The sequence below is a fragment of the Lipophrys pholis genome, assembly GCF_963383615.2.
Source record: "Lipophrys pholis genome assembly, chromosome: 21".
Taxonomy (NCBI): Eukaryota; Metazoa; Chordata; class Actinopteri; order Blenniiformes; family Blenniidae; genus Lipophrys; species Lipophrys pholis.
In genome coordinates, this window is record NC_137649.1 from 8404994 (window position 1) to 8428964 (window position 23971).

Sequence of the window (23971 nt, forward strand, 5' to 3'; positions counted from 1 at the left end):
GTGTGTGTGTGTGTTTGTTTTTAAACAAGTGAGCTCTGGTTTCCCATCTGCATTATAGTAAACTGTTGAAGCCCCAGTCAGTGAGGTCTGAGGGGGAGCGTGGGAGCCACTTGCGCGCTCTGACTTAAGCAACCGAAGTGGGCCAGACTAATCCACAGCAGGAAGAAACGCTCTCCAAAACCTCCCGTTAACTCCACTCCTCTGAACTGAAACAAAAATGATCGATGACTTTCAAAACTGTTGGTAATTAATCTTTCGATGAGTACTTCTTTAAACGAGACCTAATCGTGTTTCAATTTGCCTGATGGATGCAACGCGCGCAAAAAGCTCTAAATGAGGTTATGAGAATCCCGAGAAAGAAACGGGAGCATTTCCACTGAGATGCTGCACGATGTTGGATTGATTGGAAATTTCAGTGGAAGTATTAGTTGGAGAAACGCTTCCTGTAACAGCATATCGCACAGATAAATGGAGTAACGGAAAGGAGGGGAGGAGGGGAGGAGGGGAAGGGGGGGGGGGGGGGGGGGGGGGGGGCGCAGAAAACTTGGCACGGCGCAAAAGTGATGGTCAGTCAACTCAAGTGGACTTTCCGCTTCGGGGGTGCAAATAATGCGTCTTATTCTTATCTCAGACATTGCGGAGAAGCCCTCAAGGGACAAGTGACCACGTCGGCTAGACAGAATAAAAAGTGAGGTTCACTCCAGGGCGGCCGATCTGCTTCTTCAGCGAGGACGCACACGGGACCCGGAGCAGGATTTCTGTCTGTGCTGCCTCTCCACAGTCCGTCGAGATTCCGGGGATGGTCACGGATGCTCGCACAATACTCATATGCCTTGAGAAACTTTGAATTCTGAAATATAAAAGCAGATTCCGGGGAAATATATTTCGGACTGGACAGATTCGGGATCACAAACTGAAGTTGCGCACGGTGTATTCTTTCTATATCGGTGGATATACGGGACGTACAACGGGATTTTTATTTTCTTTTTTTTAAAAATTCATTTGAAAGGTAATGGCTTTAAACTTTATTATCCTTTACTTTATATTTGTTTCACCAATATGAGATTGTTGTACTGCGATTCACAGCAAAACGTTTCTTTTGCAATGTGAAAAAGAGACCAGATGTTGAAAGTAAAGCTGAAAACTTTCCAAATATAAGTTTTTATTGTGTAAAGAGAGAGAGAAAAAACCACAATGTAAATCTCAGTATTGGTTGCTAGTTGAAAACGTAAACAATTTACATTATTGGGAAACTTTGCTTCATAATAACAGTTTGTCACATCGTATGGGACAAATTATATAAGTGAAAAATGTACTAACTTCGAGTAATTGAAGAGAGTGCACATATTCCTGCAAATGTTATGTTGTTTAGAATAGGGACGTGGTCTGCAGTGGAAGTCTTGTTTTCTTGTGGCTTCAGCAGGATTATCACACGGCGGTGAGATGTGTCCACCCTCAACGTGCGTAAAGCAACTCTGGATGATGTGATGGCTGACAAAACGACAGCCAGTCAGCAGCACTTGGATTTGACATTCCTCCTGTAATCTGTCCCGCAGGTGTCCACGGAAGGAGTTTTGTTTTTTCCTTCCCCCCCACTCCACGGGAGCGATGAGCGGACTGCGCAAGCACTTCATTATGGGGCTGGTGCTGCTGCTGTGCGCACTGACGGACCACCGCGGCGAGAGCGCGCCCTCCTCGGCTCCGCCGGCGGACACGGACGCGCAGCAGAGTCTGAGGCGCTTGGTGGAGATCGTGAAACACGTGGAGGACAGCCGGGGACACCACAGTGCGAGGACTGACTCCTCGTTAACGACGCGGGCCAGGAGCTTAGAGCAGGAGCAGAGGGACTTTCGCAACTTGAAAACAGAGAGGGGGACTCAGGCTGCCGGTGAGTGGCAGCTTCTCCTCCCATCTATGTTGGGTCACATCCTTGGCCCTTAATGGCTTATGTATCCCCCTAACCCTTCAGACATGATTAAATGATTGCTTAACTCAAACGATCCGCAACATGTTTTCCTTTTCACTTAAAGTGGTGTCTGGAAGCGCACATGTTGTGATAGGCACAGAAATCTGACATACAGCTGTTCAAACGCAAACTTTCTCTCCCACCACTGGGTGCTGGTTTTTTTTAGTTGGTTAAGTGAGTGATTCTCGAATACTTTCGTTTGTGTTTTCTGTGGCTGTCTGTCTGGGGTTTGGATTTCACTGCTGCAGGCTCTATGGTGGACACTCCATGAGAAAATGTACTTCCCATATAGGAATGCAGATACATGTGCTTTGGATTGATGTGTTAATCCTAACACTTTTCTCTCCTCCATCTTTTCTCTTTAAACAGCTGTATTTCCTAGAGATTTAAAAAAGAAGGAGAAATTCCTAAAACACATAACAGGTAAGGTGTTTTACAGTTATTGAGGGGGGTTTGATAAAGGGTTGATAAAAAAAGTCATAAAAAGTGATTAAAGCAGCTCAGACATGCACAAGAATTATAGTTGTAGATAAAAGCTGTAAAATAGAGCTGTTGATGTCTGCAGAGCTGGAAATGTTCCTAAATTTGGATCCCTCTTTTTCTCCTTTCAGGTCCACTGTACTTCAGCCCAAAGTGCAGGAAGAATGTGTACAGAGTCTATCACCACACCAGAGACTGCACGATACCTGCATGTAAGCTGCGGTTACACTTCCCCACACACTGTAGGGAGTGACTGTGTCAGTCCAACATCAACATGCTGTTTAAAAGTAACATATCTTCCCATTTTATTTTCTTTCCTCAGACTTCAAAAGATGTGCACGGCTTCTCACACGGTTAGCTGGCAGCCCACAGTGCACAGAGGGGTAGCGCGCACGAGGTACTATTGTATATTCAACTCTGAATCAACCTGATGTCCACCATGTCGTTGTTTATTTGGGTATTCAGCGGCTGTCAAAGTATTGTGAATTTTTAAGTCCACTTTTCATTACATGAATGGCCACTGCAGGTGATCTGCTGTGTACATCTTATTATTGGGTCAACTAATGTTGGGATGACTTAGCAGCACCTTGCTGACCTACCTGGTGAACAGTCATAATTACTTTTTACGTGTTGGTCTAGTTTATACTATACAGAAGTATCACAAGCTGATGTGCCTTCATGCAAAGGCGATTTGATAAGTGATTTTATTATAACTCAAACATAAACGCAAGAGCATTTTAAAAGTTCACACTGAATTGTTGAGGTATAGAAATATAAAATACAAACTGGAAGTAATGAACGTACCTGAAGTACGTCGGTTGTAAAGCACAACTTAATGGACATAATGTACAGAATGCATCATGCCAAAGAAAGAAACTAACATCCAACAGTCTGGATCCTTGCTTTCCATACAAATTTGAGTTGTACTGTATCTAAGTATGCACATTAGGTTATCACATATTGTTACTTAACTGAAACTAATCTGACATTATCCATAAAAAGATAGAAGTTACAAGTACATGGGGGAGATGCTGCATTTTTTTTATTTTTTCCTAATTCGTTCATAAAGGATAAAGATAAGGACTGTAGTAATTACTTCCCCTGTAGGAGCTCATGTGTAGATTTCCATTTAAAATCCACACGTATAACAGTAAAATGGCCACACTGCATGAATGGGTAAAACAGAGTACTCATACAGAGTAAGTCAATAATAATGATCCAATAATTGAACTTGAACATTCAAGTATTATATATAATTCAATTCAATTCAATTCAACTTTATTTATATAGCACCAAATACAACACAGTCATTTCTAGGTGCTTTTAACAGAGAAAAGAGAAAAACCCAACAACTAATCAATTCATCAAAGCTTGAAGCATGATTTTATTGAGTCATGAAGGCTGTTTTCATCCATCCATACGTCCATCTGCACCACAGGGAGAACATGCAAACTCCACACAGAAAGGCCCAGCCGCTATTTGACCCCATGATCTTCTTGCTGTGAGCCTGTTTACATTGCGAAATTGCTGAATATAATATTCCTCCCTTTCATCAGACAAATATAGGGAATAATTGATTCTGATCAAGACCTGGAGACTTTTGAATCAATGATTTTAAGTTCAGATCATGTTGTTGTGGTGATATGAGGTCTCAGTGATGTGACAGCCATATTACAGACCCTAACGAAACAGCAGCAAATCAATTGTCACGATTTATTATTTGCGATTCTCTCTGGAGAGGAACGAATGTTTTGATTGCTCCTAATTTGGGAATCTCACAGAATTTCACTCCCTTTTGTTGCAGGTTGAAGCCCTACTCAAGTACTCCAAAAGGAAAAAGAACTTGGGGAGCAAAGTGCCTTGGACAGTAAGAGGGAAGTCTAAATCTGACCAGCCCCGACTGATATTAGGCACATTAATGTCCTTCACCGATGTTTCTTTTGCAAAGGCGTGGACTGCTGCTGCCCACCATTCTGGCTGGGCCTCAATGGTTTGCTGTCAGCACAAGGGAGCAACCGATCAAAAAAAAAAAGTACAAATAAACAAAACCGAAGAAATAAATGGATGGCAATTAGGATTACAAAACTGAAGGACGGACAAGAAGAAGAAGAAGAAGAAGAAGAAGAAGAAGAAGAAGAAGAAGAAGAAGAAGAAGAAGAAGAAGAAGAAGAAGGAGGAGGAGGAAGTGACTGAGAGAAACAAAGTTGGGGCCTCTAATCCTGCTGGAACCCAAAAAGATGTTGCTAAAACAAAAACAAAAAAGGGATTTCATATTTTTATTTTGCTCATTTTCTGTATGAAAAGAGCAAAATCCAAATATACTGTCTTCAGAATGACTTGCCTCCTACGATTGACTTGTTTTGTATGACTATCTCAGATTAAGCCCATCCCTTCAGCTGCACTACCTATCACCCCCCCCACCCCCTCACCCCCCCACCCCCCAATCTCACAACCTCACAGACCCCCAGCTGGCAGTCACTGCAGAGTTTCACCTACTTATTCTTACATGGAGAATAGAAACTGTGATTAAATTATGAATTGCATGAGCATTTCTCTGTATATTTGTGAAACACATCGCGAAAACAAGAGGGAGATGTAAGTCACGGCCGTCCTGTGGATCTCGGTGAACAGCAATGCAGACTTTATTTATGTGTTTGAATTGTCACAAAAGTTCCCCCGGACATAATGTAGGACATGCCCATTTAAACAAAGAGTAACATGTACATACTGTAAAAACAAACAAAGCATCAAAAGGGTACACATGAATTAACGCAACAGGCATTTAACAAATGGGTGTTAAGTAAATATATATATATATATATATATATATATATATATATATATATATATATATATATATATATATATATATATATATATATATATATATATATATATATACACATATATTTAAAAATGAGATATATTTAAATAAATTATGAGATTGGTACAAACATGACGTGTTTGTGGTTGTTGTGCAGTATTTCTGTATTTTTGTCTTGATATGAGGAATGCACCCCCAGTGACCACGTGACTGATCCGAGTCCCGGGGCAACAGATCTGGTGAAATTCCCACTGCAGTTTGAGGCCGACTATTATCTTAAAATGTCAGCTCGCAGGAGTGAGCGTGGCCCTTTTTGGCTGGTTGCTTCAAAGAGACGTTATTCTAAAATCACATTTATGTAACCACCGATTGGTCAGATGCGGAACATTTTATTTTATGTTCAGTTATGCCATTCACCCTCAGAACCATCTTTCAAAGACCTCTTCGACTCATTTTAGAAAAACAACATACATGTTCCGTTTATCTCTGCTGGTGTCTCTCCCCGCTGTTGTACTTGTCTGGGGTTTTGACATCTCTGCAGATAAAAATGTGGTAAACGTAATTTTAGTCCTGAAGACCTCAGAATATACTTTGTACATGGACGAGGTTGATGATGAAACAATGGCTGGACCTTAATCTGAGTAGTTTTCACTGAAGGATTACCCACAAAGTCAGACATCCGACATTGTGGTATATTCAGTAGAATACTGAATAAAGCGAGTGTGTCTGAGATGCATCTTAAAAACTTGGCAACTAAAAGCCTTGTCTGTGTGGCGACACTCTCAAAATAAATACTATATATTGCGATTTCTGGATTAAGCCGCCCCACAAGTGCATACATCTTATAAATCACTTCCAACTCGTATGCATGAAACATGAATCCTGAAAGGACACGATTGTAGTGGAGCAAATGTTTTTCTAAGCAATTCATTGTCTGTCATTTGTTTGGGTTAAATCTTAACCATGAACAAGACAACATTCATAGTTTATGGAGGACCTTGAAATGAACTTTTTAGTGCTCAACGATTGCTCTGTTCTCTCCTCCTGTGTCCAAACAAGACGCGGCAGTGTTGGCGAGTCCGCAGCACAACAGAAACATGAATCTCCTGCTTCAAAGTGGAGTTATTTGTAGTTGAAATATTAACTTTATTCAATCTACAAACATAAACAAAATACTGATTCCTTGAAAAAAATAAAATAAAATGTAATTCCAACTATATAATCTATAATGAGGACGTGTGCCACTGATTTACACAAAAGGAAGAATTTGTAAAAGTGTCAAGCTTAAAAAAAAAAATGACACGGCTCCATCATATCAGTGTTTCCAATGAGACCTGACGGTAGTATGAAGAAACTGAATCTAGAAATGTTGGATGATGAGTTAGAAGCTGTGGTGGTGCACATGACTCATGTTCTTACCACGTGTTGCATTTTTCTTTTTCTGGCCTTTTCTAAGCTGGTGGCGGCAAAAGTGACCCAAAGAGAGAGAGAGTAAGCGGATGGCATGCAAGTAGGGAGTCCTGGGCTGAACCTGGCATGCTGGGACAGCCACTCTCACAATCAACAAAACAAAAAAACAACAACAACGTCCTACTTGTGATATAACTTCGATCCAGTGCATTATGGCACTGTTGAAGCACAATTTGTTCCAACTGGGAAAAAAAAAAAAGCATCAAGAGAGATTCAACTCTCCTCCATCGCTGCACGGCTGTTAGGAATCTCGGTGGAATCGCATTTCGGGAGCAGCTACTTGTTTGTGAACACAATTTGTCGGGGTTAAATAACTGCGCTGCCTGGAGGAAGTTTGAACAGTTTGACATTCAAAGTAGTTAGATAAGAAAGCTGACACCACTGTCATGTGCATGCTCACTACGCAGCGAGAGTTGGTCAGCTTTGTGCCGCTCTACGGTCAGAGGGGCGAAAAAAAACTAAACTAGTCCGATTCTGTATGAAGGCGACAAACACTATTTGACGTCTGTGATTTATTTAGATCTGACCAAACAAAACCAAAAAAAGGATTTACAAATTTATTTATTTATTATCTGTTATCTCGAGCTGTAGTACGATCACATTTCTAATGTGCTGAAGCGAAACTAATTTGCAGAACCGCGCAAATTATTTTTACTTTTACCAATATCCTTTGCAAGTGAGTCAGATATTGGGATCAGTACGCTAAATATTCATCTTCTATACATGTTTTATCTGATGTAGCCGTCGTGTAGGATTTGTGTGGTGAATAGAATTCATATTATTGCATTTTTCCACTTCCCCAATAGCAGGAATGAATTTGCTTGGAAGAATAAAAAACAAACAAACACAACTCGTTTATATTTCAGAGGTTTTATTTATTTCATCACCCAAACTTAATCTACAAGTGTTGTCGCTTTAAATGTACACAATGTGAGGTTTGTATACGGTTCAAAACACTGGAACAAAGTATTGTGGGAGTTGTAGAGTGAGGCGACCAGTATCGAACTGAGAAGTGCTTCTGTTACTCAGCGGGAAAAGGTTTCGTGGACTGAAGGTTGTTAAGAGTTTGTCTCCAGGAAAGCTTTGCAGCATCGTACACACTGTTCGTACACCTTCTCAAAGTCTTCATCACTGCCCTACAGGACAAAAAAAAAAAAGAAAAAAGAAGAAGATTAAAATATATGTAGAGTAATGATGAGTCTTAAAGCTATAGACGGTTGAAAGGAAGAAAATAAACAGTTGCATGGTATATAAAAATAAATGAAATGACTGAAATGATGGTTTCCTAATCTATATAAAAACATATACTAAATGTACTCTATAAAAAGAAGTGCGGAAGACTGATGCCAGCTGACTCAAATTATTGGGAGTATTTTACTGTCATGAGAAGTAAGGATACTTTGTAAAGCAGAAAATACTTTAATTGCCTGAAACTCTGATAAGATCTTTTTTTTTTTTTTTTAAAGATTTATTTTGTGATGAGACAACATATTTTTATCCTTTCCCACACGTGGACCCACAAGCATACAAAGAAAGAATTGTCACCATTTTGAACAGGCTCCAAGAGAAACAACACGAGTAAAGCTGACGTCATGACTATTTTTTTTTTTTTTAAATAAATTAAATAATTGGGATTACTGATCAACAAAGACATGCGAGATGTGGATATCAGGAATCCACAGGGATTATCAATTTGAAAATGGCTTAAATCCTGATCAAACATGTGTTGTTGTTTTTTTAAGAAGTTAAACTAATCTGACTTCTAGACAAAAATGTGGGACAAAGTTGGCTGCGGGCGGCTTTGTGAGAGTGGTCTTCTGAACAATCACACTTTCAGCAAAAACACCAATGAGACGACAACGCCAACGTGCAAATCTTGTGTCGTAAGGATTTGGAGAATGAGAGCCGATTTTCTCAAAAGTCCCTGCTGCGAGTTAAAACCTTGTGCCATGTGAATTTTAGAAATCGTTTAAGAAATTATAATTCCAGTGCTTCCATATGGTGATATGTCACACGTCTATATAGCAGGAGACGTTCATCTCGAGTCATCGGTGTGCAGATAAGTACCGATGAGCAACTCGTGCAACTAGTTGACTTTCTGAAAATAGTAGTGATCCAACTACAATAAAATGTATCAGCGACAACAGAGAGGAAATCCAAGAAGTCTGAAACAAAAACCAAAAGTGCTGCAGTTCATTCAGATATTTGCAATAAAATAAATAAAACATTTTTACTACTAAGATCATGTAGCAACTCTACTACAAGCAGCAAGTAAATTAAAAACTATGAAAACACACTCAAAATAAACATTTGCTGCGGGCGCTATAAACAGTAAAAAAAAGACTGTTTAGTGAATGTTTTCACTTCAGTGAACTACAAATCAGAATAAGTAATTCAGTTCTGAGAAGAAAAGAAAAAAGCTGTTGGCCCAGCCTGAGTTGTTTTTGATTTAATCAAAATTGTCTGCGACCAAATGCGTTTCATAGACTTCAGCATCTCTGGTATGAAGCTTATCCCAAACCTCCATGGCAGTCGTGAGTAGGATTTCACATGGAGCCAAAAGAAACGTGGTTATGATATCCCACCGCACATTATCATCGTTACCAATGCGCTGTCCTTTTTTTTACGCAGCAAAGTTTGTTCGTAAAAAGGTTTTATAGGGCTAGTAGCAACATGTTGCATGTTGTCCTTCATCAGACATCCTCCTGGAGAGCAACAGGAAACAAAAGTGACACGAAATGTGAACCGCGTCCTCCACTCCGACTGCTCTGATGGAGACCTGCAGCCCAGTGAACACACAGTAGTTCCAGCTGTCACAGTGCTGCACAGACTCCTGGATTAAAATCGTCCTCCAGAAGCCAAAACGCTCCTCCCGTTGCCACATTTGGTGATTTAGTCACGCGGCAGGAAGCCGGACCTGCGCTGCTACGATGGACAGGTCAGACACGGGGACATGATGTTTAGATACACGGCAGTATATCAGTCCAACGCGCATGTTTTTGGACTTAGGAGAGAGAACTGAAGTATCTAAACTCACTTCAGTGTCCCGATTGAACTGCTCACAAAACTGTGACAGTGTCCAGAACTTTTAATCCAAAACCACAGCGGGAAGAAAAAGACAACAACAGCACCACCACAACAAACAAAACAAGAGAGACGCCGTCACGAGGAATCTAATTGAAGTGGCCGTGTTCGTATGAATCGACTGCGAGCTCCTCTTGCAGCCACATCGTTACGGGACGGTTGGTTTTTCCTGGAGGGACGCAGCTTCCAGGAGGTAGAACGCAGTCAGGGGGAGGAACTATACGATCAGTTCAGCAGAACTCCCTAAACACCAGACATGAAACCACTTATCTGGAATAAGGTTTGCTATTTATTGAAATCGACGACTGAAACAAGTTTTTTAATGCCATCATCACCACCCAAGCTCTTAACGCCGTCCACAACTTTCCTCCCGGCGCTTTTACAACTCTCATCTCTTTTTTTCTATTTTTTTTTTCAGTCCCATAAACCCCCGAGAAGATAAAAAGCAGCCCCTCGTCCAAATCATCTGGCAGGACTTTCATGTGTGGAGAGAGAAAGACAGAGAGAGAACGTAACGAACTGAAGGATGAGTGAGCTCTGGAGCATGAAAAGCTAAATTAATCTCAAAGCAGAAGGTATTTCTCACTGTGATGGCCAACTAAAATACTATATGGGACATTTCTGGTTTTGCTTTGCCGCTCATTACATGAGCCACACTGACAGTCTTACATCATAAACACAATAAGTTTACCATTCCCCGTTCTTTATGTCTTTTCTATCAATCATTGGTTTTACATGCATTACTTCATTCGGTTGCACAGCCACTGGAAAATGGTTTCGTTCAAATTTTACAAATGAGGGCAAGGTTGTCAGAATCACCGTAGCTCGGGCCGGATGAGTGACAAGAAACATAAAAACCTATAAATACTCCAAATAGTTCATGTCAGTTAGAGATAGGTCACCAAAGAGATAGGTGTGCATAATGAAAAGGTCAAATGATGATGCAATATCTACTGATAAAGCCTGAACAGGTGCTTTTAAGGAAAAAACAAGCGTAAAGTCAGAAATTCCCTCCAGGTGCAAAATTCACTGGAACATTGGCTGAGAGATTATCCGACTCTCAGAATCTGCTGAATGGTCTGAAAGTTTAATATTTCAGTATTTATTATGTGATCAATGCTGGCCTGATGTCTTTCCCATGCACATTCTCACAAACTGAATCACCCCCTAGGGCTTTCATGCTACTTGTATTCTACAATAATATTAAGTGTAGAAGTCCTTCCTGCTGTAAACAGGATTGGAACTTGAGCTGGTTTAAGGCAGAGATCTGCAAACGTTTGTTAACACAGAGTCCCAAAACTATCACGTTTAATCTGCCACAGAAGTTTTGTTAAGGTTCAAAATTCCTCTTAGCTCCTGACAGACAGTAAGTACAGTCATATATACGAGTAGACACTTGTAGCCTCAACTGTATTCCGCTCCTTTGACAAAGGAAGGTCTCAACATGACTCAAAATGATCACAACGCACTGAATTTTCAACTTCTTTACAAATCGGTTTGTGACAAACAGCTTCATGCATGGAGGTAGATCTTATTTGCCACCCTGAGAGCGACTTTACCAGTATATCAATGATTATACTGCGACGTTCCAACCAGACCAACTCCTGGTTTAAGTTTTCTCTCTAAAAGTCCTAAATCTTTGTCCTCACTTCTTACAATGAACCGTCCTTTTTCTTTTTGAACATTTTGAACTTGTCTTACTGGGTTAAATTAGACCGAAATCGCCCAATAAATACTTCAGTTAAAGCTCTCAGTCTGGAGTTTACAACCCAATAAAGAAAGTGAAGATTAGATCTTACCACACATATGATTGGTATGATGTGTTTTTTTTTAAATCTATACTGAATTAATTAAGCAGTTTCTTTGATTTGATTCCAACAAAAATAACAATTTTACACAATCTGAGATTCAGAGTAACTTTTTCTTTGTGTTTAATATAGAAAAACCTCACATATGTTGTGTTTTATGAGCAACTAATAGTGAAATGTGGCAGTGAAATGAACAGAAGTGACAAATCCATGAAACCCACAGTGTTGTGCTGAAAGGTTGTTGGACTTTGACCGCATATTAACCCAATTAACCCTCTAGTTGCTCAGTTTCCATGTACTCTCCCAGAGAACTCTCTGTTTGCTCTACAGTGGACACCGAGTTAAAATAACTCCCAACTAAAACCAATATAGTGAAAATGACCTGAATTATTGTTTTTTTGATTGCTATTCCAGTTTTTTGGTTGTTTTTTTTAAAATCAAGTATCAAAATGTTATTGTGGTTAAAACATCCGTCATTAAAAAAAACCCAAAAAACATCTCAAATCTTCTCAATCGAACACATCGGATGGCAGATTTTAAATGGCATCAATCATTTCTGCGAGATCACATGAAATAACTTGGAATTCTTACGTAATATGGGTCTTTGATGATCAGCCGCTTCTGGGGGTCATATGAACCAAGGAGCTCAACCTTCGCTTGGGAGGTTTTCGCCAACTTTGCCCTTCGATTCAATTCACTGGGAAGAACAGAGAAAGACATGGAACAGAAGAAGAATCAAGCAGGATGTCGGGAGAAGGTTTCACCGTGTGCCATCTGACTAAAAAAAAACCTTTCACAGACTGAACTGAGGTGACTTTTAGAATATTTTATGTGATTCTTTCAAGGGGGGGGGGGAAGCTATCTTGTGCAGAGTCGTCATCTTACATCAACAAGATGCACATGCATTTAGCGTCAAAACACAAAAACAACCCCTCAAACTTTTCACCATCGTTATTTTAAATAATCTAAGAACAAATGAAAGCAGGACCAAATCTAGCGAAGGTCAGACGAGAGCAGCAAAACAGGAGGTCAGACAATTTATGAACTCTCTTAGTCAGCTTAACATTTGGAGACAAGGGAAGAGAAAAAAAAAAACATGTGGGAGAGAAAAGAGGAAAAACTGCTCAGAGAGCAAAGACGAGGCATTCAAAGAACTCAGTAAGCTGCTTACAGATCAGATCTGCCATAGGCATGTGATCTCAAAATGATCCCTAAACGTTCAAAGTAGCAAAAAATATCCCCCCCCCCTGACCTTTGGAAGAAGCTTAAGAATGGATATTGCTCATTAAAGGGAGGCATTCACCTACACGTTAGTTATAGCTCACTGCTACCATTTTTATGTGAAGACAGTCGGCAGGAGAACGTACCTCGGGCCCTTCCAATGCGTCACTACTCTGTGCTATTAACTGTTCAAATGGGATGTTAAACACATTAGCACACGGTTTTCAGCGTCTTTCTTTCTTTCCAATTGCAATCAACAGACGCGGGATTAGAAAAAAACAAAACAAAAATGAAACACTGCTGCTGTTGGCTGCGGCCGCCGTACCTCAGATTGCTCTCGTCCATGCAAAGAATGTACTCAAAGCTCATGAAGTCGTCCTTGGTCACCTGGAAGTGGGGTGGAAACAGAACAAAACAAATATTACTTTTGGCGCCGTGAAAACACAGTGAGGCCACCAGAGCTCCTCTCGGTCCTTCGGAGAGGATTGAATCCCAGGAAGTAAAAATAAATCCCATACTTTACATTAAAATCTTGAAACCACATGGGAGGGGAGACATCAGGATGAATCATATCATCAAAATATATCAATTCTCCGATCACTCTCTGCATGGAGATTTGAAGGTTATTTGCGGTGACCACCGCGGCTGCACTGAGTTTCAACATATTGTACAAAGAACATTTAGAAATTATGTATTTAAAAAAACCGTTGTTGAACTTTGTCATCTTTTTGCATCAAAATAGGTGAATATCATTGTTGAAGGCGTTGGAAATCATTACCTGATTAGTTACTCTTTCAAAACAAAACGTGAATTACTTCACGAGTTCATGAAGTCGTACATTTTACTTTGGCTCTTCTTAATGAGCACATAGTTTTTATATTATTGCAGTATCGTTGCAACACATCAGCTGAACTTTCAGCACTGCGCGGGGTCAAGCGGATGACGATTTAATCCATAGTTTCATCTGACCCTACGATTCGGACAGCCACAAAAATAGGTGAGCTCATGTTGATTTAAGTCTGCCAACTCATCCCAGCTACAAGATAATCTGACGAACACTGAGAGGAAGACCACGCGCTTGCTGCGGTCTGTGTTAATGCAAGAATGTTGTAGTGCTCCTCCTTCAGTAAATGGTAACTGTTAAAGGCCTTGGCTGATGTTAGAGCCAACAATGTGCTCAATAAGCAGGATTTAAATTTTTTTTTATAATGCAGTACTCCCCACATCAGTGCAAATGCACAGACTGATCCTGTTGCTCTTGTGAAGAAAGTGAGACGGTAGCGTTTATGATAAAACAGTCATATCTGCCAGAGTGCCACGCAAACATCAAACCAAACAGTCAGTTTCAACAAAGTTTCTCCGTCATTAGAAATGGCTGAGACAGAAGCCACAGTGCATCTGCCCACATCTACTTCCACGGGAAGCAAAGCGGCTCGGCCGCACCGTCTCGTGAGGAACAAACCTAACGAACAGTGACGCTGATGTGCCGACCTGCAATTATTGTTGCATCATGCATGAAAACCTTTAATGTGAGTCAACCCTCACAGTGACGGCAAGTCATGTAAGGCATTAGAGACGCACATCTGTTGGCGCATAGTCGGGGGTGCAGAACATTTATTGTGTCCAGTGACGATTTATTGGAACAAGCAGCAATGGATTAAACGTGCAGCGCCGGGCAGGTTTGATGGATTTTCGATGTCAATTGCATGGAATGCCAAGAACAAGCACAACACATGAATGAAACTGGCACATTCCTCCAGATGTTGACATGTGGAGACACTCAAACATACACAAACCACTGCAGACCTCCGCATAAGAGCAGAGGAGCAAACAGATGTTCGCCATAACTTGTTTTGTTGAATGGTTGCAATCAAGTGTCTGATCACTGTATTTATTTGCATCCTCACACCTTTTTTTTTTTCTTTTTTTTTTAACATGGTGATAAACGGTGAACACGATTGTGGAGCTTGCTGCTGTTGCTACATCTGCCTCCTTGGACATGCGAGTGTAAATGAGGTTGCGCTCATGCTCCGCTTAAAGAAAGAAGCCAGCTTTCCTCACACGGCTGATAGAAGTCTTGGCATGATTTCCCAAAAGTCTTGACTGCAAGTAAGCTGGGAGGTTTTCACTGCAACAGAGGAATGAGCGGGGAGATGAACACGGCAAAGTTCAAGTTCAGATGAAACCCGGAGGATAAAACTCAAAGAGGAGCCATGTTGGGCTTGTTTTGTAAGACTGACCCAGACGGACCCTTTTCTAGATTACAGTCAGACAAACGCACAGGTGTAAACAACATGCTGCTGTCAGAATCCTTTTTGGTCATTGTTCACAATCACACTTGAACAGGAAAAAAAAAAAAAAAAAGAATAGAAAAGAACCATCGCTGATTATTAACATGTGTGCGTCTTTTTTCCTTTCATGATTGAAAAAAAAAAACTCTCTTATTGTCAAATGAGTGAAAAACACAAGGTCTCATTCAGGAATGATAACATTGTAAATCTAGTCTCCCTAATGGCCATCTATCCACAGCAAATAAACATTTTTTAGAATGTTAAAATGTGTTTCTGTATTTATTCATGAACAACGAGAACCGACTCTGTGGGCAAAAAGGAGACAATAGAGGCACGATCAAAGCGAATACGTTAAACCCCAAAACCAAAAACAACTTGAATGAACAACGCTTCTTGCTATTCTGTTATTGGAGGTGAAACCAAGTCTCTCACCAAGGTCATGGCTGGACACATGAAGTACTAGACTGGGGAAAGTGTGAGTGAAATAAACAGCCAATCTATATCATAGATATGTGCTATATATGTTATATTAACTCTTTTTAATAAAATGTGACTAAACTAGTACAATGGATAAAGTGCCAGGCGCAAGTCTTTCATTTACATTACCGTTTGTGAAAAACTGAGATTATAGCTTCCAGAGCTGTCCAGCATCAGAACTGTAAAGATGAGTGGCTTGTACACAGAGGGTCAGACTTTGGCTGAAAGTAAAGTTCATTCCTCAAATGTTGATTCAAATTTCCGCTCCCTCGAATCAAATATTTGGCAATTTTTGATCAACCAACAAAAGCACAAAGTGTTCCGGGCAATTACTCATTTAGGAGCGTGATTTGTTTTGCTAAACTAAGTTTAGTTTGGGATACAGAGCTCTCCACACACTCTCCCACTTGACCTGCCCTTAAGATACAGCCCACCACAAAAGATCAGCAAAGTGGAAGGGGCGGGAGCAAAACATACAGGGACGGAACCAAAAAGGGTGACAGAGAAAAGGAGGAAAACACAAAAGCTTGTCAGAGCTAATTGTGTGGATTTGGCTGGGTTTAAGCCAAGGGTTGTGCCTTCCCATCGCCGCTTTGAGGAGATTAGATGGAGAGTCCGATGGAACAGGTTCGCAATGAGGGGAAAAAAGAAAAAAAAGAAATAAATATCAAGGAGACGTTAGATCTCAGGCACGGGGTGAAACCCCAGATTTCTCTCAGGGAAAAAGTGTTCTAAGGGCACTGGGGAGAAGGAGTTGCTCTGAGGATAAGCCAGCAAAGCGTGAGGCCTGAAAGCCTTACATGGACAAACATCTTGGTGTAATTTAAAGCTTATTTGAGGATTTCAAACATGTGTGATATGATGATTGCTACACTGCCTTCATCAATATTTCATACCAACTGTGGGTGCCGGCATTCTGCAGAGAGTTAAGACAAATGTGTCAATTTATAAAAACTGGTGAAAATCGTAATGACTGCTCCTAATGTGGTATGTAGTTAAAAAAAAAAAAGTTAGACAAATATGAAATACACCCAAGATGCATCACATTGTTGGCACAGTCTTGCTTCCTGATAAGCTTTAATTCCTTCATCTTAATGAGCCGAGACCATTTCAACACAGTGATTATTGCGTCACAGTGTGTTATCCTGCCCAACACATGATGGGTACACTGCAGTCATGAAGGGGTGAACATGGTCAGCTATAATACTTATCGGTAAAATGATGCTCAATTGGCACTAAGAGGCCAAATTGTACCTAGAAAATATTCTGCACAATATTAATCCACCAGGATGATGCCTGACTTATTTATGCCAAATTCCGATGGTATGTGCACAAATCAAGACTCATCCGATCAGAAAACATTTTTCCCATTTGCCATAGTGCAATTTAAGTTCCGAGCTGAATGGCGACAGTTACAGGTGTGGGTTTCTGCTTGTGTCAGACATTTGTGAGGTTCGACATGTTGTGCAGTCACAGTCACGCGGCTATTCAGTTATTCTAGGCGTAACACTCGGCTGTTATATAAAAGGCATTCTTACAAACTGAATAAACTGAACTGGTTTTGTAAGAAACTGTCAAGCAACAACCACAGCTACATCCAACATGACATAAAATACCCTTTCCTGTCTGATCGGACCTTTAATAAACACACGCTTTAAGGAACAGGTAAACTGCATGAAATGGGTAGAATGTATTTCACATTTTCCCAGTGTGAAGAGGCCAAAAATTACGATACGTGAACACAAAGAAACAAAATCAACAAAAAATAACATGAATGTGTGGCGTCTTCACTGCATATTAAGAGAGCTCATACATTTTAATGATTGTGAAAACTGTATTGAAAATAAATAAAAAATGAACCTGTAATCGTACTATTGATATCATGAAAGTGGTAGAGCAGCGTTTTACACACACACACACACACACACACACACACACACACACACACACACACACACACACACACACACACACACACACACACACACACACACACACACACACACACACACACAAGTGCGACAAGAAGTGCCATTGGACGTCTGGCTGTACCTGTCGGGCCCTATGGCTCGTCTCTATGCCATGACTCCTGAGGCAAGCCAGACCACGGGCATCCGGCAGGCTGCCTATATTCCAGTCAGATGTGGCGCCACTGTCTATGACCCACTGCAACAATAGAGAACAAAAAGGGGGCGCTAGCCACAGCGAGGAGAGGTGTAAGGGTGGGGTCGTACCTGCCTGGCAATGTGCGACATGGGCACATCATGCTTCTTCATGCAGGCTTGACCACGGGAGTCTGGAGAGCTTCCTATCTCATAGGTGGAGGTGGCAGCACTGTCTATCCTCCACTAGACAGAGCAGGGCACGGGGGACAACAACAACACAGCAAAAATGATTTATGCCCTCTCTCATATAATTGGTTGAAGGTGGTTCAGATTTCTGAATGATGCCAAATTCTGAAAGGACGACTGAAGAAATGAATGTACCAGTCAAATTAGGACAAATGTTTATCTTAAGAGAGCAGAAAGATGTGAATTATGCGGCATTGGTATTATTTTTAATCATTGTACCAGGCATTTTCTGAAGATTCATTTGTTCAAACATTTTTAATGTATTTTCAACATAATAAATAAAACAATAATTACAAAGAATATGGTGAAAATGTAACATGCGCCAAGAGTAGGACAAACCTTAAGCTTTTTAAAATCCTACCTCCTGTTCAGTCAATCTGTTTGCGTCCTGTGTTTTTTTTTTTTTTTTGTCCTCAATCAACCACATCCTCATAAATTAAATAACCACAAAACAAAGCAAGAAAGCAACCAACAAGTAAATAAACAGAATGAAGAAAAGCACACATTCCACCCTTCTTCTTCCCTGTACCTGATGGAACAGTATTTGTTTGCACCACTGTTTTATATCGCATATCATTTAAAATTGACAAGCAGTTACGTTTACTCTGCCACCACTTAGCACATCTTCACAGCATTTAGGAGCTTTCCTTAAAAATAGTATTTCATTACTTTTTTTCAACATAAATTACAGATGAATGATAAACCTGCTCATTGAAATGATTCTATGCCGGACTGATCTCTCAATTTCTGCTGATATTTAAAAACGTATACCAATGGCATTGATAAAATGTATAAACCACATAAATAAAAAGTGAAACAATGACGACTGTACCTTGTCAACAACTCCAGCATCTGTGGCCATCTTCCTGAAGACAGCTTCAGCAATGGGGGACCTGCAAATGTTTCCTGTTTAAACACACAAACATCATAACAACATTAAACATGTGGGGTTTTACTTGTGAAAACACAGGGGAAAAACAGTGATTTCTAATTTTGGTGATTTGTCTATATGAAAAGTTTTGATTCATTTGACATTTAGTATTAAAGGAAAATAAGATTCAGAGAAGCATTTATGAACTGAATATGGCTGAATATATAACGATGTGTTTACTGGTACACGTCAGATTTACTAGTAGAATATGAAACATCAAAACTGGCCAGTAGGAAGGACAGCTTTTACTTCCTCCTCATCAGTGCAACACATTTCCTGACTGCTGATAAACTCACTTATTTTAATTTAGAACTTAAAACACAGATGCAGATTTTTGTTTTATTATCTTAAATAGGTGTAACGTCTTTATTGTCCATTTTCAGCTCCTCTTAATCGCTTTGTTTTCACCTTTATCGTAAACCTAATCGCTCAAGATTTTTGTTTGCTTTGTTTTAATGTGCTTCCTTTCCTTTTTTTTTTTTTTTTTTTTTTTTTTTAATAAAACACTGAATTGCCTCGTGTCTAAATGGTGATACAGAGGATTTCTCTCAGTGGACTTTGAACTGTCATGGAACCAGGAATCGTTACTCAGCGTCTATTATCACGTATGAAACTTCACGTGTGAATTCTTTTGCACTTAGTGGAAGCGGGTCGTGAAAGTAGAGTGTGCGATCAGTGATCAACGTAACTTTTACACCAATAAATACAGAAAATGTGGCTTTATTAGCAAAAACACTCGAGCTAACGCTGTCCATTCAACCTAACAAAGCCTTAATAAACATATTGAAACTAAATTAAAACTGCTGTGCTACCAGAAAACAATGTTTTTTGTTTAACTCTCACATATTAGGAGAGTGAATAAGCTCGGAGAGCTTCAAATGGTCTCTTACCCAAACAGACGAACAACACAGACTTAGAACCAGCAGCCGCCATGACGGATATCTGAGGGTCCTGTTGGCCGCGAGAGAGGTGACCTACTCGTGCCTGAACAAAATAACAAAACGTTGATCTGATTTTATTTGTTTTCGTCAGTTTTATTTATTATATTTAGTTTCATTAGACATTTTTATTTATTTTTGAGTTGTACTTTAAAGTTTAATTTCTTTTTTCTTATTTTTGTCTTTTTTATGAAATTTAAGGTAACTACATTAAATGTCATGAGAATAACAAATCAGCCATTTAGGACAAAACTCTGACAACCTTGCAACTTATTTTTCCTTGAGTACATTTTTAACAATAACTTATCTCCAAATTCAGAATAGTTTACAGAGAAAAATACTCAAAGACTAATGTGATGCTTGTGTATTCTGTGCACACCTTGCCTTTCATCCTGTGTTTTCTGAATGATGAATGAACGAACAAATGAATGAATGAATGACATATATGTTCATAATCTTTAATTTTCTGAGGCTCATTCCCACACCACCACTGATATCAAGTTAATGATGCAGCTATGTTAGACAAAAGTAGAAGAAAAATAAAGTTGTGATTCAAAACACATTTAATTTGAACTCACCAACTTTTAATACCAGATAAATTGGCGGAAAAGTCGATAACTGTTTTGAAGGTGTTGATAGACATCTTCTAAAATTACCCTTAATTATCATACCCCGTCTACATGGTAATTGCAGGCACAACCTTGCTTTACTTTCGTTGTTAAACTTCTGTAAACCCACTGACTTATGTAACAAAACTTATTTTAGTGAAGTCAGAGTACAACACTAACAAATCTGAGTTTCATGTTACTATAGGAACACTGTGGACGACCGACAAATACATGTTTCCTGCCTGTTCAGTGCATTCAAATATTCTGAGCGATACTTTAATGTGTTGTAGAATGAAATGTGGTTGTCATGAGGAATTCTTGGATCAAGAATGCATTAGACATTCGTAATGACAGATTACATTGTATTATACAACTGTTTTTACAACTGTCTATATGTACACCGACAACTATTTACCGCAGATTACATGGTTCATGGTGTACTGGGGCCAATACTTGCTGTCTGGACAGTTTATGCATCTATCACAGGTCAAACAGAGACAGGCAAGTAGTCACGGTCACAACTACACCAGTTAACTTCTATCTCATTTGGACTCTGGGAGGTTAGATAACCTCGCACACACACACACACACACACACACACACACACACACACACACACACACACACACACACACACACACACACACACACACACACACACACACACATCTACTGTCACCAGTTACCATCAAATGCACATTTTTGGACAGTGAGAGAAAACCGGGAAAGCCTCTGCTACTGTTATTAATAACTTTCTGTCCCCAGTAGTTTCACAGATTCACCTATTTACCTTGAAGTGCCACTACATTCCTACACTAATCTGTGTACTTCTGGACTGTATTAGTGAGTCTGTCAGGGAAAAAATACGGAATGAAACTGAGCCACTAAAAGTACAAGTGGTTCAGTAATCTAATGTGTTCATTTTTCATTTGTGGCCCATAGCACAACAATTTAAGTCGATGGAATTAAAACAAACGAAATTAAGAAGAACAAAAACACACCTTGTCACAACCATGAATACTGTGTTTAAACATAAAGTGAAAACAGGATATAAAATGAATCAAAATATGGCACAGTAGAAGGGGCAAGAATAAAGCTAGTGTTTATTATAACCTTTATAAAGAAACCTCAGCATTACTTTAAAAAAGGACAAGAGCTGAAGAAAGGTTTCAATGTTGTTTTCTACATAGCTGTCTTAACTTTTCTGAGAGTATTAACTTAATCTAAGAAAAATGTTCCACATCGAATGGCTGCTTTCCGTTGTTGGTGAGGCCCTCATTAGCAAATTTCACCTTCCATAAGGCTTTTATGCAGCTGGCGCAGCAACTCTATCTGCGGTCAAGCTTAAAATGTATTTCCTCATTCTCAAACTAAGTGGATATGGGTATTTACAGTGTTTGGAGGACGTGTTTTCCCATTTCTCAATTTCCACGGTCCAGTCACCACGATCATCACATACATTATCTACTTTCATTCAGGGGTCACAGCAAGTTGAAGTGAACCAAGCTGAAGCGAGGTAAAAGTTGGGACACACATTGAATTAGTCCGTTTTCACAAATAGGTCATTTCACGGTGACAAATAGCTTGTTTGAACAAGCCACAGTCCCTAAACAAATATGCAGCGAGTAAAATTCCCAAGACTGGAGCAGCACCATGTAACGTATCACATAACCTTATCACACACATCCCATGGGGTACAGGGGCAGATGTGCACTAACTTTAAGTGATCGACTTTGTATATCATGGACAGTTCGCCAGCCTAGCAGAGAGAGACACAAACACATCGATATCTGTGGACAATTTAGAGATATTACACCTTTCAACCTACAATATATGTCTTTGGACTGTACGAGGAACCTTGAAAAAAAAACATTAATGCTGATGGATAAACATGCAAGCTGAACTTTGGATCTTCTCCAAAGGAGATCATATATTTTTATATCAGAGCGCAGGGATTAGAGGTTACAATAACTACCAAAAAGTAGCCTTTTCTGGAAATGTTGGCGCATTTATTCATATGTCTAAAAATGCCCATTAAATCAAAATTTGTATTAAACTATAATATAGGTCAAATTAGAGAAAGAGATTTCTACAGTGCTATACAGTGGAGTTGTATTTTTAAGTATAAACAAATGAGAAATTAGATCTATCTTGCCCCTACTTTGATTAATAGAATCTCTTTCTAATTCAGTAATTTTACTGACTTATTCCCCCGATGAGGACAATTTTATACCACAGCAGGCGATTTTAATGGCATCTTTACCAATATGGCAAAAAGAATATGGAATGGCCGTATTTCACCGGGAAGATATGTAATTTTTTAAAGATTAAATATATTTCGAATATGCATTGGAGATGTTTCACGGATGAAGTGATTTATTTGTCAAACGAGCCTTATTGAGGTGTTGGGCGTGGAGGTGTTTCAGTGCTAAACGGGTCATTTTTGACACTTTATTGAGCGCTCATTGGAATAAATACTATTAAAAATCACATTGTTGTCCCAGTGTACCAAGATAGTTTCATTTGTGTATACAAAATGTGTGATTGTGCATGCATGTGTGTGTGTGTCTGTAAAAAAATCTTATTTTAAAAAGGAACTCTCCAAATTGGGTAATTTTCTTAGTAGATTTATGTAAAATATTGTCTACACCATTGTTAACCCCTGACCAATGCAATAAAAAAAGTACCCTAAATATGATTCAATTTTGGTCAAATATTTAAAAGATGGTCATAAACTAATTTGTTCTAGTTGCATGTGTACATGTGTACACTATGCACTGCATAGCCCAGTATTCATATGAATCTTTATTTCCTTGCATAATTTCTGATTAAAATCATCAATCTGTTGCTCTCACTCAGAAGAGAATCATGTTGCACTACAGCAATGGGCAAAACGGAACTGCAGATCCAATCTCAGTGTTTAGCATTACTTCGTAAGCATGTGATTCACATCAATTCACAGTTTAAATTTTGAAGGAATTATTGAAGAAGTTGCCACATATGCTGGATAAAGGTGTTGAGTCCCCTTGTTTGGTATCTTACTTTTCCACATGTGGACGTGTCCAAACACATTGAATGGCAGTTTTCACCAATGGTGCGTGACTGTGTGTGAATGAGTGAACGTGACTGATCACAACTCTGATCTGGTACAAAATGTGTTTTATATCTAACTCCCTCCATTTATGAAAACCAATGAGAACTTTTGTTCTTGTCCTCTTCACAAGAAGCTATACATTTGCTAACAAATTGACACTTTGCTTGGGATGGAAGATTCTCTGTGCTTGCATTACTCATATCATTTCCCAGACAGGAGATTAAGCGAAGAGAAAAGCAAATTAAACTCATCATGTAACATGAGGAAAACAGTGCATCAGTAATTCTCCAGACACTGTTGTTTTCTGAAATACAGTAAGATGAGGCTGTGATAGATAAACAGTGACTAATTGAGAGGGACATGACCTCATATTGATGGTTATTTTTGCTGCATGCATAATTACCAATTATCAGCGAGTTAACATAACA

The 23971-nt window shown here is 39.5% G+C and overlaps 2 protein-coding genes across 3 annotated transcripts; one reads left to right on the top strand and one right to left on the bottom strand.

Annotated features, from left to right (window-relative positions):
• The first annotated feature begins 518 nt into the window (after window positions 1-518).
• On the top strand, window positions 519-4691 carry alkal2a (ALK and LTK ligand 2a). The gene is made up of 6 exons (XM_080491424.1): window positions 519-1009; window positions 1557-1888; window positions 2336-2389; window positions 2578-2658; window positions 2769-2843; window positions 4251-4691. Exons 2-5 carry the CDS (start codon window positions 1609-1611, stop codon window positions 2831-2833), a joined length of 480 nt encoding a protein of 159 aa, XP_080347550.1. The 5' UTR covers window positions 519-1009; window positions 1557-1608; the 3' UTR covers window positions 2834-2843; window positions 4251-4691.
• Window positions 4692-7603: 2912 nt separating this feature from the next.
• acp1 (acid phosphatase 1) lies at window positions 7604-19849 on the bottom strand. 2 transcript variants are annotated; one of them, XM_080491485.1, is made up of 6 exons: window positions 19794-19849; window positions 18805-18878; window positions 17674-17787; window positions 13179-13240; window positions 12224-12329; window positions 7604-7876 (listed from the first exon to the last, which is right to left on the bottom strand). In XM_080491485.1, exons 1-6 carry the CDS (start codon window positions 19834-19836, stop codon window positions 7799-7801), a joined length of 477 nt encoding a protein of 158 aa, XP_080347611.1. In that variant the 5' UTR covers window positions 19837-19849; the 3' UTR covers window positions 7604-7798. The 2 variants fall into 2 exon arrangements, with proteins under 2 accessions (XP_080347611.1, XP_080347610.1); XM_080491484.1 differs by lacking the exon at window positions 17674-17787 and adding an exon at window positions 17856-17969.
• Between the last annotated feature and the right edge of the window lie 4122 nt (window positions 19850-23971).

Excerpts from the sequence above, each read along its gene's own strand:
- alkal2a (XM_080491424.1), top strand. The coding sequence starts at position 1,609 with ATGAGCGGACTGCGCAAGCACTTCATTATGGGGCTGGTGCTGCTGCTG. Across the intron at positions 2,390-2,577 it reads ATTCCTAAAACACATAACAG|GTCCACTGTACTTCAGCCCA; the intron begins GTAAGGTGTTTT and ends TTCTCCTTTCAG. Across the intron at positions 2,659-2,768 it reads AGACTGCACGATACCTGCAT|ACTTCAAAAGATGTGCACGG; the intron begins GTAAGCTGCGGT and ends TTCTTTCCTCAG.
- acp1 (XM_080491485.1), bottom strand. The coding sequence starts at position 19,836 with ATGGCGGCTGCTGGTTCTAAGTCTGTGTTGTTCGTCTGTTTGG. Across the intron at positions 17,788-18,804 it reads ATGCTGGAGTTGTTGACAAG|TGGGTCATAGACAGTGGCGC; the intron begins GTACAGTCGTCA and ends CTATTGTTGCAG. Across the intron at positions 12,330-13,178 it reads ATGGACGAGAGCAATCTGAG|TGAATTGAATCGAAGGGCAA; the intron begins GTACGGCGGCCG and ends TGTTCTTCCCAG.